Here is an 18,309-nt window from a genome sequence, read left to right as displayed (position 1 = left end):
CAGGCCAACAGGGGAGGGCAGTTAGTGGTGAGCAGGCCTGGAGGGGAGGGCAGTTAGGGGCAATCCGGCCAGCAGTGGAGCAGTTAGGTGGGGGCTGGGCTGGCCGGCAGAAGCAGTTATGGGCAATCAGGCAGGCAAGCAGTTGGGAGCCAGCAGTCTGGGATTGTGAGATGGATGTCTGACTGTCCGGACATCCCTCGAATGGTCCCAGATTGGAGAGGGTGTAGGCTAGGCTGAGCCCCTCTCCCCCATGTATGCAAATTTCATGCACCAGGCCTCTAGTGGAATATAAAAGACATTTTCCTAATCCAACAGAAATGGTTTGAAGAGTTCTACAGCTCTTTGTCTTACCCCAAGAATTCCTAATCTCAAAGATTAGCCATATACAGTGAATAGTGGCAGCACAGAAATACAGATGCTGAAAAGCCCCACAGCCTGATTCAAATCGCAGAACATTTAGCAGATGTGTGCCTGGAGAACTTAAATTTCTTTGTGTATCAGTTTTTATAAAATAGTAATAATAGCACCACACCTATTTCAAGGAGGTGTTGTATAAATAAAATGCGTTAACATACACAAAATGCTTAGAACTGTGCCTAGCCTACAGTAAATGCCATATAAGCATTTCTACTATTATTTCTTGTATTACATATTCATAATCCTATATAATAAAAAGCCTAATATGCTAAGTGTCCAGTCAACCAGTTGGCCGTTCAACCAATCAAAGCATTATAGATTAATGATATGCTAAGGCCGCTCGACCACCAGGGGGGCAGTCAGTCAACTGGTCAACCAGTCGCTATGACGAGCACTGACCATCAGGGAGCAGATGCTCCAACCAGTAGATTAGTTTGCTGCTGGAGTCCAGCTGATCAGGACTGGGTGAGACAGGCCAGACACTCCCTGCAGTCCTCGCACGATCCCTCCCTGGCTGGTCAACCTCATGCATCTCTGCGTCTCTCCCACCGGTGGGGTCCCTCAGCCTGGCCTGCACCCTCTCGCAATCCGGGACCTCTTGAAGGATGTCAGACATCCAATTTAGGCCCGATCCCACAGGCGAGGCCGAGGGACTCCACTGGTGCACAAATATGTATATTTATATATGTATTTGAATCTTGTTACTCAAAGCATGTTCCTAAGAGCAGTATCATGGTTAAGATCATCACCTAGGAGGTTGTTAGAAATGTACAATCAGAACCTACATTTTAATAAGATTACCAGGAAGTTCATAAGTACCTTAAAGTTTGAGAAACAAATGACATAAAACACATATATCTACATATTTTATATAGTATTTTCTAAACTAACAATTGCCACTTGAGTCTTGCTTTCCTTTCTTCAATACAACAGATATTTCTTCATAACCAGAAGGAATTCTTATAAGTAGTCAATCTCCTTCCATTTGTATATTCAATATGTTTGGTGAATAGATGTTGCTATTTCGTAATATATATATATCTTAAAATTTCTGTATTTCAAAATAAGCTTCTGCCGAGTTAACTTTCTAAGAATTCACCAATGACAAGTAATTCCTGATGCCTTCTTGATTTTTTTCTAGACTGACAGGATTGTTCTAAACAATTACTCAATTTTCAGAATGAAGGTGGCAATCTTGATCAGAGGAATCATAACAGTATCAATAAAACAAAACAGCCACTGCAGGGAAAACTCTTTTTCTTGATGCTATAGGAAGATTCTTCTCTGAGTAATATACATAGTTAGTAATATTAGTTTAAGCATTTCACAAGTTTCAAAAAAAAATTTCAATCCTCGTGGCAATGTTCCCCACTCTTTAAATATCCAAAGTGAAGTTTTGGGTTTTTTTTTTTTTTTTTTTTTTTTTTTTCTTTATTGATTATAGTATCACATAATTGTCCTCATCCCCCCATTCCCACCCCAACCCCTCCCCATGTATGCCCCCAATCCCCTGTTGTCCGTGACCACTGGTTAGGCTTATATGCAAAGCAATAAATAAAAAATCAAAGCAATAAATAAAAAATCTTTCCCCAAACAATTAAAATATTTAATGATTACTTCCAACATGTTTTAACATGTTTTAACATGTCAAGAAAGCTAAAGCTCTCGCAGTTACCATGGAATTATGTGTTCACATGACTTCAATTTATCTACCTAACCACATTGGAGAGTCCAAAAATGAATCATTTAAATACTGACCTCCCATTCTGGCCTTCTCTCCTCACTTTTTGGATAAGCCAATTCTCAACCATAGCACATTAATGACAGATGATTTTTCTGTTTCTGTGCCCAAGCGGCAAAGCATTGCTTAAAATAATAATGATAATATTAATGATGATCACACATCCGATCTATTTTCTACTGAGCTTTTTCCTCATTTGGCAATTCCTCCCTATATTACCTCATTTTCAGATGTATGGCTTAATTATTAGATTCCTAACAGTTTTAGAACTAAAGAATCTCAGAGATATTACTGCCAATTCCACCATTTGAATAATATAAACTAAGAGCTAGAATTTAAAGGACTATAGCTTTACAAACATTGAGCCAATTTACTTGAAGCCCCTCATGCAGCCTCAAGGCTAGCATATTTATTACATCTTGATCCATTCACTACATACACCTTAGGACAGTGTTTTTCAACCTTTTTTGGGCAAAGGCACACTTGTTTCATGAAAAAAATCACGAGGCACACCACCATTAAAAAATGTTAAAAAATTTAACTCTGTGCCTATATTGACTATATATAAAGTAATTCTCTTGAATAGGAATCAAATAAACACAAAGAAAGTATTTTATAATTACTTTATTATGAAATATTAAGTAAACAAAATAGTGAAAAATTATAAAATTCTTGTCTTGTCTGCACCTACGGCACACCAGGCAACATCTCGCGGCACACTAGTGTGCTGCAGAACAGCGGTTGAAAAACGCTGCCTTAGGAGCTAATCTACAGAGAAATGAAGGACTCAAACTGAAACCACAATGACTGAATGTTTCATCTTGGCCATATACTAGCTACATGCATCTGGACCAATCTCTGTGCCTCAGTTTCCTAACTTCAAAATTGGTATAATAGTACTATCTAACTCATTGGACTGTGACCATTGACCAAGTTAATATTTGTAAAAAGCATTAGAACTGGCACATATAGTAATTAAGTGTTATCATCATTCTCTGTAGAACTTCGGCAAATGAGAACATGCCCCTATCTTCTACCTACCAAACTCTCTCCACATCCAAGAACTCAGTTGCTCCAATCTTCTCTCCCTTCAAGAGCTTTAAGCAAAACTCTTCCACTCTATTTTTCCTTTTTCTTTTTGTTTGATATCAAGCTCCTTATATTAGTCTTATTTTCTCATACCTATTTCATTCCTTAGCTCTGGGATTTTCGTTCTCTGTGATCTCCAACACTTATTCCTCAAGATATGCTACCAAATGCCAAATCTTTATCTTCAGTGTTAAGCTCCCAAGCTCTAAACCTGTATCTCCAAGCATATGACAATTTTACTTGAGCATTTTATTATGATCTCACACTCAATTATCCTCACATGTAAATTAATTTTTAAGGTGCTTGCCAACTATAAAAATTTCCAATATAATCTAAAACAAAATTTGTCATTTCCTCTACTCATTCAAAGTCAGTTTTCCACTATTATTTCACAATATTTCTATTGGTGGCACCATATAATTCTCCCAAAAACCAAACACCATCTAGTCTTACTTTATAATTTCTGACATTATCCATTCATTTCTAGCCTAATGCTTTACTCAGATTTTCCTGGGTTTTCTCCTGTTTCCAGCAAACAACCCCCCAATTCTACATTATATAAATTCCATTTTAATCTTCCTAAAATGTCACATCATCATCTACTTAAAAACATCCAATAAACCTCCACTGTAAAGTTCAAATCCCTTAACTTGGCATTCAAATTTTTCTCCAATTGGTTCCCAAACCATTCTTGCAACACCATAATCCACTAATTCTCATACATTATATACCTCCATCAAACTCTAGTTACCACATAAGTGAACGATGCACATGTCTGTATAATCATGTGATACCTGCAATCTCTAGAATGCCTTCCACATTGTTCAGTTATATCCCAAATTTATCATGGCTCACTTCAATCTGATCCTTTCTCATGAAATCTTACAGCCCAGGGTAACTTATTACCACTTAATTAAGTAATGCCTCACAGTTATCTAATGTGTGCATCATCTCTCACATCAGAGTAAAAACAAACCTATGAATTATTAGTATCATGTATCTCTTTGCATCCACCGTATTTTCCTACTAGGAAAATAACCACTGAATTGCCTGAAGAACATATCACCTGCTTTATGAGATACTAGCTACTGCTCATGTAATCCCACTTAAGAGAAAGGACTTGCAGAAGGAATAATAGAAATAAAAAGTAACTATTTTGTAACCACTAGAGTAATAATGATTCATGCAAGAATCATCAATGGATGCTAAACTATCACATGAAAGTTTCTTGGGGAACAGGATATTTATACAGTCTCAAATATATCTGAACAAATTACTTATGAATTACAAAGGGAAAAAAAGGTACCTTTACAGTGGAGAAATCTGGCGGACACCAAGTGATCAAAGTTAACATCACCAATAATGGGATAAACTGACATCATGTGCCTCCTGATGTGATGCACTGAGGACACAACATCACTTATGTATTATTCCTGCCAAAATGCATAACCTGAAACTAGTCATGAGGAAACAATCAGACAAGCCAAAAACTGAGGGACAATCTACAAAAAACCTGAACTATACTGTTCAAAAATGTCAATGTGTTGAAAGACAAAGAAAGGCTGAGAAATTGTGTATGTGATCCTGGATTGGATCCTGGATCAGAAAACTAAAATAAAGGATATCACTGCTACACAGGACAAGGGCGAATTTATATGTGGACTGTATCAGGTAATAGTATTATATTAATGTTAAACTGCGTGAATTGGAACATTGTTCTTTGGTTAAGAGAATTTCTTTGTTCTTAGGCTAAATATACCCAAATATTTGAGAGTAAATAAATCTAAATCATATTACTTAAATGTTCAGCAATAATATCTGTAATTTGAATAACATGTATCAATAAACAAATTGGATAAAAATGTGGCAAAATATTAATAACAGGTGAATCTACAATGAGATCCTTGTACTATTGGTACAACTTTTCCATTTTCTCAAAAATAAAATTTAAAAAAATGAATACCCTAATACCACACAAAAAGTTTTGAGTTTTTATTTATCTGTGGCATTTAGATCTTATCTGACAATCTTAAAGCCAGACATACTTTTCAGTGGAAGAGTTTGCTTTATAGAAACATATGTTCTAAAAAAACAAATACATCATTTTGGAACCAAAGAACCATTTGATAATGTTAACAACCCACCACTATTTTTTTTTTTTTACTTCACATTTCTAAAGTAAAACTCAATTAAAATAAATAAAGTCAGTTCCAAGTGGTAAAAAGTCTTAGATAAATAACAATGTAGTGTTAATATTTTCAACTATGCAGAGAAAGTGGAGAAAGCTAATATTGGCTGATTAAGCATTCTAAGGAAAAAATGATGCTTTATAATTAACATACTAATAAATAAGCATTTGTAAATTACTGAAAGTTTGCTTCCTCAACTATGATTATAAAGAATATTGCTCATAGTACACAAATTTCATCTTCTCTCAATTATAAAAAAATTCCAATTTAGCTGATTATAAGTTTTGAGTAAGGTTTTATAATATAACCATTAATTGATTATTTTTATAGGCTTCCTAGGGCCTTTAAAAACAATACTTCTAGTCATAGTAAAATATGCTTTAAAGATTTTCTAGATTCAGTATAATTAGTAACAGTCCTTTAAAGTTGGATACCTTATTTATGAGATGTTCGGTAACAACTTCTCTTAGTCCAGTGTAGAGCTTTTCTCCATGTTTATGCAAAACCATTGTATATGCATTTCTATAGAGCTCCTCAAAACTAAGACCACTGTTATTCTTACGCTGGATTTCTTGAATTGCATTTTTCAGAAGGTCCCAAATGCTGTTTACATATTTTTCATCCATGGTCATCTGTAATATCCAAGAGAGAGAAAAAGACAAAAACAAAAACAAAAACCAATGGTTGAAAATTTGTCTGTATTTATCCATATAGTAAATATTTTATTATATGGCTATGATGATAAAGCTGTATGACTTATAAGGATGTTAACAATCTGTTTTAATAGAAATAAAATACATTTACAAAGTTTTTACTTGATAGAAACCATTTTTTAAAAACCATTTAAGACCCTCCCTCCCTTATCTACAGCAGAACCCCTCCATTTAAATAAAATCACAATCTCTGTTATTAATACTTGTTTTAGCAGAAAGTGTGAAACATCTTTCCCCTAAGTTTATTTAGTAAAACACAAGCTCAGAGATTTCCTCTCCTGTAGATTTACAGAGCTCCTTGATAAAATTAAAGATTGAGGAAAGACCTGCAATTAAAAACAAAAACCAAAAATAAAGCCCCACATTTTCTGTTTAACCTAGCATACTCTAATTTTCCTCCTTTCCCAGATTAGATTCCATGGTCCATCATTTGTAACTACCTTTTATATAACATTTGTTTTAAGTCGCTTGTCCCTCTCTCCCTTCCTCCAAAAATACGCCATTAGAAGATTCAACTGCCTACATACATGTAGTTGAAAGTAAATGAATAAAACATATGCTCATATTTAATTCATCTCAGTTTAAATTCATGATCACTAATCACAAATGGGTCCATAGTTTAACCCCACAATCCTATTTTTCTCTAATCTACTGATCCAAATATCCTAGATGATTTTACCATCTTTCCGGATAATGATTTGCTTCCTGTTCTGAGAAAACAGGAACCTGAAAAGAAACAACAAATTCACCATATCCACTAATCTAGTTGACTGCATACCAATATAATTTGTTAGTTCTTGTGCTACTACCAAATTAGTGCCCAATTCTTATACTCAAATTATAGCACAGGGACAAAAAACACAGGTAAATTCTAGGAACTTGTTATAAATTGAGAATTTCAGAACCCCAACCCAGACTTACAGAACCATAACTTGCATTTTAACAAGAGCCCTAGGTGATTCATACACCGAATGAAGTTTAACAAGTAATGCTCCAGTTCCATAACAACTCATCTATTCAAGGACCCCCGTTGGCAATATTCCTTCCTAGCATTATCAATTTTTTTCTCTTCTCTGCTATATAATTTCCATCTGCATTCAAAATCATCAGTTTTCCATCTTAAAAACAAACAAATCCTCACAACCCCACATATTTCTCCAGCACCACCTTATTTCTCTCTTTTCCATTTATAGCAAAATCACAAGGCAAGGAAGGAGAACTCTAGGTTGACTGTATCTAAGTCCTATTTCCCCCACTATATCTTGAAGTCTCTCTAGTAAGGATCCCCATTTTCTACCATTTCACTGAAATTACTCTTGAAGAGGTCACCAGTGACTTCCACAATGCTAAATTTAAAGGTCAAAGTCTCAGTTCTTATCTTACTTGACCTATCTAGCAGCAATTCAAAAAGCTGATCATTCCTACTTGAAAGAGATTTCTCACTTGCCTTCCAAGCTATACTATCTTTCTACTCTATTGGCTTGTACTTGTTAGTCTGCTTACCAGTTGTTCTTCTTCACAACTGCCAACCCTAAGGATCAAGTTCTAACCCTTTTTGTCCATCCACACTGTTTTTAAAAGGTGAAGTTGATTGCATCTATTCTCATGGCTTTATTAACCTCAAAATTTACATATCCTATTTGGCCCTCTCCCCTAATATTGGTTATATTTTCAGCTTCCCACTCAATGTTTCTACTTGAATGCCTACTAGCAAGTCTAAAACAGAAACCCTAATCTTTCCCCCTAAATCTACTTCTCCTGCAGCCTTCTCCAAATGAGCAAATGTCCAATCCATCCTTATAATTGCCAAAAAGCAGCTTGTAATCCTCCTTACACCCTTACCTCACTTTTAATCCAACTGAAATTCTATTGTCTCTACCTTCAAAATACATCCAGAATCTAAGCCCTCTTCACCACATCCATTGTTACTAGCCTCGTCCAAACCATCATCTCTCAGTTTACTGCAATAGCCTCCTATCTGGTCTCAGTTTCTGCTCTTGGCCTATAATCACAGAGCAACCAGACTGACCTTCTGAAAACATAAAATCAAATCATGCAACTCATCTCATTTTGCTTGGAGTTGAAGTTCCAACTCTAAGCTACAAAGCCTTATTCCAATCTGATAATATCTCTGACATGTTTGCTCACTCAGCTCCAGCCATACCAGATTCCTTGCTATTCCCTGTATACGTCAAACAAGTCCACTTTAATGTATCTGTATCTGCTACTCTCTGAAATGTTCTTACTCTAAATACTTTCATGGTTCATTCATGTATCCTCAAAACTCTGCTCAAGTGTCACCTTAAAATGAAGCTTTAACTGCCTACTCTTTTTAAAATAGCAGCAGCCTCCTACTAGTGACCCTCAAATTCCAACCCCACATTCCAGATTTTTCTTGGCATCCCTCCTCCCAGCCAATGTCAGCTCCACGAAGACTGGGATTTTTTTCACTGCTGAATCCTCCAGCCACTAAAATCAGACCTGACGTTTAACAGGCTCTTCCTAGTATACTTGTTGACTGAATGATTTCCTGCTAATCTTTGGGTAAGGAGCCCTTTTTGTGCCTGCCACATGAACTTTACAAGTTCTGTATTCACAATCTGGGAAACCCTGCAACAATTACTTATCAGCTTCATACATACTCTGACCTGAAATGAACAGAAATTACTGAGTTAATACAATTTCCTCCAAGGGGGCAGGAAAAAAAACACCACCACACCAACTTTTGGAAATGAACTATATGCTTATTGTATTGATTTTGGTGATCGTTTTCACAGGTAAATACTTACCTCCAAACTCATCAAGTTGCATACATTAAATATGTACAGTTTTTTGTATATCAATCACACCTCAATAAAGTGGTTTAAAATAAATCTTCTTTAAGCCACATCTGATGGGTATGAATGTCAAAGAGAAAGGAGGAGGTAGGCAAAAACAGTTCTTTCAATCATTCTACCAATAAAATACCAGCTCAGCTATCAATGAAGAGGATTCTTAAGCAGATGATACAAACTGAGTCTTATTATTCTAAACTTTTTTGGAGAGCTTAAGAGAACAATGCCTTTCCTTTATTTAAATATTCAAATCCCAGATCTATTGGACTTTGCTGAAATGGCTTTAATTGAATTTACCCCTGCACCTAAACTATTTTTTTGATTAGATATCCTGATACAGAGGGTGCCATCCACATAAAACATAAATAAGATGTAGCTATTTAAACTTTTCACAAATAAAAGATGCAAGCCCATGTGATAATAACTTTAATAGTCCATGTACAATAGTCTCTCTTATCCACAATTTTGCATTCTGTGGATTCAGTTACCCACGGTCAACCATGGTCTGAAAATACTAAATGATAAATTCCAGAAATAAATAATTCATGATTTTAAAATTATGAGCCATCTGAATAGCATGATGAAATCTGGCACCATCCTGTTGTGTGCAGCCCAGGACAGGAATCATCCCTTTGTCCACTTGGCAGCTATCTTGGTTATCAGATCAACCATCACTGTTTCACAGTGCTGTGGTTCACGTAACCATTATTTTATTTAATAGTGGCCCCAAAGAGCAAGAGTAGTGATGGTGGCAGTATGCCAAAGAGAAGCAAAAAATGCTTCCTAGAAGTGCAAAGGTTCAAGTTCTCAATAAAAAAAAATTTCACATGCTGGGAGGTTGTGAAGATAGCAAAAATGACTCTTCTATCCATGACATTGTGAGAAAGGAAAAATAAATATGTGCTAGTTTAGCTATCATACTTCAAACCACAGTAGTTACAGCCACAATGCATGAGTGTTATAATTATATTAGTGTGATGTTTTAAGGATTTAAAACAGTGTAAAAATAATTATTTGTGTGATTTAAAATAGGAATGAAAGCATTTACTTTTATGAGTGACTTATAGTTTAAGTGTGAATTGTATTCCTGATCTTATTCTGATTTTAAGTAAAAGAAATTATTTGAAATGTGTTTTCGGCTTAGTATAAGTAACTCCATATAATGTGACTTGAATCATTTTGTAAAACTTGAGTTTTAAAACTGACTTTGAGCCCCTAACTGTGTGAACGCCCTAACAAGTGTTTATCTGGAAAGTTGGAAACCGAGGCAAAAGGTACCTGGAGAGCGCCCGATTAGGCACACTGAAGATCTATTGGTTGCACCCAGAAGGAACAAAGGAACACCCAGAAATGGCCATAAAAGAAGGGACCTAGAGGCACTGGGCAGAGACAAGAAGGGCTCCTCCACCCGCCATGCTCTCCCACTCTCTTCTCCCTGTCTGAAATACTGCATGAGACTCTGCCTGAGTGAAGCTGTCACTTTGCCTGTGAGCCAAACTTCTGAGGCCTCGTTCCTGACCGAGACGCTGCAGCAACGTGTTTCTGTCCAGTGTGTGTGTCTGTCCGTGCGGATCTCCAGATGACCTGCCTAGGCTTCTGGAAACCACCAGGAGTCTGGTAAATAAACCTTGGGATTCATGCATTTTAACTCTTGTTCCTGTGTTTAGTTTATGCTTGGTCAATTTTAGTTAAGTTCTGTGGGCAACAGTTCTCTGGCTGAGGGACCCCAGTCACCTGTGCATAAGTTCCCACCTGAGGGTGAGTTGGAACAATTGGCGTCACGAACACGATTAATTCAATTGGGAAATTTAAAGGAGGAGAGTGCTAAATTTGAAAACTCCAAATTCAAAGTGAAAATTTTTCCCGGGCACAGCAGGAGATTAATTGGCTTAAAGGGGAGAAGCAGGGGAACTTTGACTTGCCTGAAAGCCAGTGGCTAGCCTACTGTAGGGACAGCGGTGTATTGTTCTAAGTCGTTCACCGGAGACCAACGGTTATTGGTGAGGCAGAAACCAACCAGTGTGTCTTTCTCTGAAAAACCCGGAGCTTGCTATGAGCATAAGTCGTTCACCCTAAGGGCGCACCCAGGAGAGCTGACCCCGGACCGCAATAGCGGGAAGGCAAACGGCAGCTTCTCTGTCCGAGGGGGTCCCTGCACGGGGCTTATATGTGCTGAATGTCTCAGGCAAAGCCAGGGGGTGTGGAGGCACCCAAGACGAGAAGCACCTGGAAGGGGGCCGAACCAAGGCGACTGGGTTTCACGGTGCGAGCCAGCGCTTAATATTGGCCAACGAAGCTCACGTGGGAGCCACAAACGTGGAATAAACAGGTGGAAAGGCATAGTCATAGTAGAATTTCTCTCAGAAATTTTGAGAAAAAGGAAATTATAATAATATATATATGTATTTGAATGGCAGAGCATAAACTTAAAAGCAGAATTCTGAATTGGTTAAGAGAGGCTCACAAATTCCTTTTTCTCTGTGATTTAGAACTAACCCCCTATCAGGAGGCTTCCCCTGGTCATATTTATCCTTTTGGCAGGAGTGGTCCATCATATAAACTTTGTCCGGATTTTAGGAGGAAAGAAAGGGAGGAGAATGGAAAGGCTCAGGAACTTCTGGAGGAAACTGAGGAAAGATGAAAAGCCCCTAGACAACATACCAGCCGAAAGTAAATGGCGCCCCCTTGAGGATAAACTCAGGGTAAAATATAAGGTTGGTCACACTCCAAGGCTAGGAGAGCAGGTGACAAATAGCCCTGACACTTTAATACCTGTTATTGAAAGGGCAGCACCTGAAAAAGTAATTCCCACACTTTTACATACCATACATAATTTACAAGAGGACAATGATAAAAGCAAAGGTTTGGCTAAGAAAGTAATAGCTAAATATATTAGCCAACCAGCAGTTGTAAGAAAAAAGATTGTTAAAAGAGAAGGAACAGGAGGACAAGAAGAAGAAACTGTAGTAAAATTTACATCCTTCACCAGACAAGAAAGGAATGAATTAAGAGGTTTATTAGTAAAGGGAGAAAAATCAGACATAGACTGGCTGTTACATCTTTATGAAAGGAGGCCATACACTCATGGTCAGTGCAGATGAATTAAATCAAGTAATAGATGCAATTGAACATCCAAAATTAAAACAGCAGTTACTCATAGTTAGAGCAACAAGGGAGACAATACATAGCATCTATTTGGAGTTGGGTGTCCAATGCCTGGAAGGAAGCTTTCCCTCACATAGATTTTTCTTCATCACAATTTTCAAAACCATGGCATAATATTGCACAGTTGCAACAGCAATTGAGAAAGCTCACCATCTTAAATGGAATATATCATGGTGACAACCCCTGGGAGTCCACTAATGTGAATGGCAGTATAAGATGCCTCATCAAAAATGCTCCAGAGGGTTACAAAATTAAAATGCAAAATTTACTGGCAGGATCTAGAACCCCAAATGAAATTAAGGACAAAATTACACTACATCAGGACATGATTACAAAAAAATTCACATTTGCCTCAAAGAGAGAGGACGAGAATCCCTCAAAACCCAATTATTCATTTTTCAATAGTAACAAGGACATAAGGGGATCTCAAAACATGTATAGAAGAAATAATAACAATTTTCAGAAAAAGGGGAAAAATTAGACACAACCAAAACCATATTTAACTCAGCAAAAACCTTATTAAAACACTTATAATCCTTTCTTTAAGAAAGGAACTCCACAAAAACCCATTCACAAAAAAATCAATCTGGAAATACATTTAATAAAAATCAATCCAGAAACCCCTTCCCCACTTACCAAAATAAAAATAATCCATTCCAACAACAAAATAAAAACAACCCCTTTAGGCAGCAGGAAACTGCCAAGGCCCCTGTCCTCAATGGATGGGCAATCAGGGGGACATGAGAAGGAATTAACTTTTCTTGCTATAGCAGATGAGTTTTATAAGGAGCAAGATAATAGGTGACTCTAAAATACCCAAAACTTTTCTTATAGACACAGGCTCACAGGTTTCCTTAATGTCTATTAGTAATTTGATTTTAGAAAACACAGAGAGGTCCATCACCATTGAAGGCATTACAGGCAACACTATTATTGCTGCGCCCATGGCATGTATCATATTATAAAGAAGCAGGCAGATAGCAGCTACATTTTACATTGCACCAAACATTACAAACTTGATAGGGATAGACATTATACCTACAATATACAATACACACATTAAATCACTTTCCATTACAAAATTCATTACAAGCTTAGCATCAGTAGAAATCCCACCTGTGATTTTACCTACACCAACACAAAAATCATTCACTCCTCAGTACCCACTGAAGGGAGGACACCAAAATATCATCACAAAGGCTATACAAAAATTGTTAGATGAAGACATCATAAAATTAGGAAGATCACACATTTATAATAGCCCTGTATGGCCAGTAAAGAAGCCTAATGGAACTTACAGAATAACCATTGGTTATAGAAACATAGAGTTTTACCTGTGGTGGAAGGAATTTTACCAAATGCAACTGAAGTTATTAACATAATTCAAGGAGATGCTCCTAGATATATGGCTGCAATTGATCTCTCTGACATGTTCTTTGCAATACCAATTGATAAACAATCTAGACAAATTACTACTTTTGCGTGGCAAGGCAAACAATTTCAATTTAAGAGATTGCCACAGGGGTACAAGAATTCACCCACTATTGCACACAACATCCTAGCAACATGCATAGACCCAAAACAGTACAAATCTAAGATTATTCAATACATAGATGACATTTTATTATACAACAATGACATAGATATTTTACAGGAAGATTTAAATAAGCTTATCAAACACCTCAGACAGCCTAGATGGACAATTAACTCAGAGAAAATACAAAGACCAGATACAAAGGTGACATTTTTAGGAATACACTGGGACTCTGAAGGGAGGTCAGTGCCAGATAAGGTTATTAACAAGCTTGACTCTTTGAAGAGCCCCACTTCAAAAAAGGAAGCACAGCAGCTTATGGGACTTTTCATGTTCTGGAAACAACATATACCTTACATGGCAGATATAGCAAAGCCAATACATAAGGTTACAAGAAAAGCAGTAAATTTTGAATGGAACAAGGAGCAGGAAGAAGCTTTTCAGCAACTAAAACATTATATACATTTATTTTTTCAATTACAGAATATACAACCAGGGGACAAAATAGTCTTAGATATAGCATTTATTGCAGAACATGGAAATTGGGGACTTTATAAAAAGAGTCAAGGAGACTCTAGACCAGGGGTCTTCAAACTACGGCCCGCGGGCCACATGCGGCCTGCAGAGGAGTCTGATCCGGCCCGCCAGGTTTTTTGGGCAGTGAGCGCAGCCGAGGTGTTACAGTAGGAATTAGTAGTTCATATAGTCCGGCCCTCCAGCTCTCTGAGGGACCGTGATCTGGCCCCCACTTTAAAAAGTTTGAGGACCCCTGCTCTAGAGACTAATGCCAGTTGGATTCTGGTCCAAGAAATTTCCCTACTCTCATTTTAAATACTCATTTTTTGAGAAGTTAATTTGGACACTATATACTGCACTACTCCACACTGAGCCTTTAACTGGACAACAACCAATAACGGTCGGGAACACTCTGCCGCTCAAGGCATGGTTTGAGTTTTGAAGCCGAAGATTTGGCAGGTTCCCAAACTGATGAGAAAGTACTCGCGTGGAAGTGGTATATAAACACGCGCAGTGCTAGTGGCGCCGGAGGCCTGGCCCTCCTCACCGATTAGGTTAACAAACTTGAGGTGGAGCCACCCACTCGTGCCAACAAGTTTGTTCCTATAAAACCTATAGGGGTACAGGGGCCGAAATATTCCCGTCTTAAAAAATGCTTGGTTTACAGACGGATCAGCCTCCGTTATCCGGTGACCGCACAATCTGGAAGGCAGCAGCCTTCTGCCTGGCGACTCAACAAGCCCTGACTGTGACCGGTGAGTCTGCTCAGCATGCGGAGCTTATAGCTACTTATATAGTAGCTGTAAAGGAAGCAGTAGATACACAAAAACACAAGATATATATATTTACAGCCGAAACCGGTTTGGCTCAGTGGATAGAGCGTTGGCCTGCGGACTGGGGGGTCCCAGGTTCAATTCCAGTCAAGGGCATGTACCTTGGTTGCGGGCACATCCCCAGTGGGGGGGGTGTGGGGGGGTGGGGTGCAGGAGGCAGCTGGTCGATGTTTCTCTCTCATTGATGTTTCTAACTCTCTCTCTCCCTTCCTCTCTGTAAAAAAAGTCAATAAAGTATATTTTAAAAAAAAAAGATATATATATTTACAGATTCTTGGGCTGTATGTCATGGCATTATTCTATGGTCAGGAAAATGGAAACAGACAGATTGGCAGATAAATGGGAAAGATTTATGGTCTAAGGAATATTGGAAAAAATTAGATGATTTATCTTCACAAATTAAAATTTATGTTACACATGTTAATGCTCAAGCTACAGTTTCCTCTAAAACCACACTACATAACAAGATAGCAGATCAACTAGCAAAGGGACTGACACCTGAACAACCAGTTACTCTTATAGACAAATCCAAATCATTGGCAATAACATTGACTCTTAGGAAGAATGACAACAATTCTTACTCATTGCCACCTCTTCCAACTATCAAATTAAAAAAGGAAGATGGCAAATTTAAAATACAACTCCCAGACACAAATCTGACCCTACCTATCCCATTCATCACTCAAATTCACCAAACATTACAACATATTAAATTATCCGCAGCTCTTATCTCCACCTACAATAATCTCTCTGATTAATAATCCGATGAGAATAACTTTTCAACCTCAATTACAGAGAACAACTATTTCTTTTTCTTCAAATGACTTTTTAGCATCATCTTTACTACCCAAGGGCAAAAGCGTAACACCACCATTAGTTATTAATAATAGACCCTTTCCTCCAAAATATAGACAACATTCAGGAAGAAGGTTACTTCAGTTAGATGTAGCATCATTTGCTCTAGCAACTATTGCTTCCTCAGTAGCTATTTCAAATTCTATAAAAATTAATACAATCACTAATGACCTAGATAAATACTTTCACGAGCAAAAACATTTTGAGGCAAAAACCTTAGGCCTCATCTCTAAATCTTTTGATTTAGCATATACCCTGGCTGCACAAACACATCAACAGATATCTCTGCTTACTGAATCCTTAAAAGAACAAGAAACATTTATGAACCAATTACACCAAGATATAGAAGATTTAAATAATAGGTTTCAACAATACTAATTGAGAGAACAATGTCAACAAATTCAGGACCACTTATCTCAGGCACAACGTGATCTCTTATTAATTTTAACCCTAGGACAAGGTATAAATCCACTTTGGGATGATACAGTAGCAATGGTTGACTTTACCAAACCAATTGGCTGTGAATATACTGATTGTGAATTATCAATCATAACTACTATAGGAGGTGAGAACTTGGTTGCATATCAAACTTTGAATATGCCAATTCAATTGAATTCTGAAGAATGGGCTACTCCAGTAGGAGATCTCATATACATTGATCCATATTTTTTTTGAAAAATCTAAACTAATTCCATTTACTCCCAATATATTTATTGCCTTTGATTATCTACAATTGGACACTCTACCTATGACTCTGATACCTCACTCCCCAAGGCCTCTAGTTCATAATTTGGGACGACATAACTGTGGCATGTTTTACCAATATCTCTGTTTATGATCATTACTCAAACCAATCCCCATTACAATTTCCAATCTAATTGTACATTTATTGCTAACACTATGAATATCACCTTCAATGGCAAAATTCACTATACTACTTTCGATACCAAAACTTCTCTATACTTTTCCCCTGATCTTCCACTGTATCCTACCCTTCAAACTAAACATTACAATGCACCTCCTATGCTTAATGACACTTTGTTCAAGTTACAACTCCTAGAACCCTTGGTTAAGGATACTTTACAAGCAACTTCAGCGCATAAAGACAACCTTCATCATCTCATCTATGAAGCAAACTCAGCAGCACTCACTTCGAAGGAACTCCATGCCAAACTCCACAAGAACTGCAGATGGACAGATACCTTCCTATCTCTATGGAGAACTGTCCCCTGCACACCTGACTGGAATTTCATCAACCCCGTTGCGTGGATTCAACATGGGACTTTCTTCCTTATAGTCAGCTTGAACTTTAACCCTTTGCACTCCGCTGCCCCCTCTCAGGGGACATCGGAATTCTAGCATATCACTCGGATGTCCCCTCTCAGGGGGGACATTGCAGTTTATTAGTGATTACGGGGAATTGAGTTATTTCAACACACGTTTCCGCCGCAAAGTAGCGTCAAGTAGCTGGTAGCCAATGTCCAGAATGGTTCGGAGTGCAAAGGGTTAATAAAAGAAATTGCCATTTTCATTCTTATATTAATTTTACTTTCTTTGATTGTTAAAGTTTTAAAAGGTTTTTGTACCCTAAAACCCAAAAACAATCCTGTGTGATACGCCCCTTTTACCCTGATTTCTATGATTTACTTATTTTGATTGAACTTAATTCAGCAGGAATCACCGGGTGGAATGTAATAGTTATATTAGTGTGATGTTTTAAGGATTTAAAACAGTGTAAAAATAATTATTTGTGTGATTTAAAATAGGAATGAAAGCATTTACTTTTATGAGTGATTTATAGTTTAAGTGTGAATTGTATTCCTGATCTTATTCTGATTTTATTTTAAGTAAAAAATGAAATGTGTTTTCGGCTTAGTATAAGTAACTCCATATAATGTGACTTGAATCATTTTGTAAAACTTGAGTTTTAAAACTGACTTTGAGCCCCTAACTGTGTGAAAGCCCTAACAAGTGCTTATCTGGAAAGTTGGAAACTGAGGCAAAAGGTACCTGGAGAGCGCCCGATTAGGCACACTGAAGATCTATTGGTTGCACCCAGAAGGAACAAAGGAACACCCAGAAATGGCCATAAAAGAAGGGACCTAGAGGCACTGGGCAGAGACAAGAAGGGCTCCTCCACCCGCCATGCTCTCCCACTCTCTTCTCCCTGACTGAAATACTGCATGAGACTCTGCCTGAGTGAAGCTGTCACTCTGCCTGTGAGCCAAACTTCTGAGGCCTCGTTCCTGACCAAGACGCTGCAGCAACAGTGTTCCTGTCCAGTGTGTGTGTCTGTCCGTGCGGATCTCCAGATGACCTGCCTAGGCTTCTGGAAACCACCAGGAGTCTGGTAAATAAACCTTGGGATTCATGCATTTTAACTCTTGTTTCTGTGTTTAATTTATGCTTGGTCAATTTTAGTT

At 37.6% G+C, this 18,309-nt stretch overlaps 1 protein-coding gene and 1 long non-coding RNA gene across 3 annotated transcripts in view; one reads left to right on the top strand and one right to left on the bottom strand.

The window, feature by feature from the left end:
* CUL3 (cullin 3) overlaps window positions 1-18,309 on the bottom strand; it is a 106,645-nt gene that overhangs the window by 69,410 nt on the left and 18,926 nt on the right. Inside the window, exon 2 of one of the 2 annotated variants that reach the window (XM_084891381.1) lies at window positions 5,871-6,068. The exons of the other annotated variant lie outside the window; for it this stretch is intronic. Within the exon in view, the coding sequence (XP_084747507.1) occupies window positions 5,871-6,068 (198 nt within the window). The remainder of the gene's footprint in view (window positions 1-5,870; window positions 6,069-18,309) is intronic. 2 annotated transcript variants of the gene reach the window in all.
* LOC311626851 lies at window positions 9,991-16,728 on the top strand. Its single transcript, XR_014795785.1, has 2 exons — window positions 9,991-10,600; window positions 14,866-16,728. It is a non-coding gene; the product is annotated as an uncharacterized lncRNA (long non-coding RNA).

Source organism: Pipistrellus hanaki (assembly GCF_964339955.1).
Source record: "Pipistrellus hanaki genome assembly, chromosome: 8".
NCBI lineage: Eukaryota > Metazoa > Chordata > Mammalia > Chiroptera > Vespertilionidae > Pipistrellus > Pipistrellus hanaki.
This window is presented reverse-complemented; position numbering and strand designations above follow the sequence as displayed.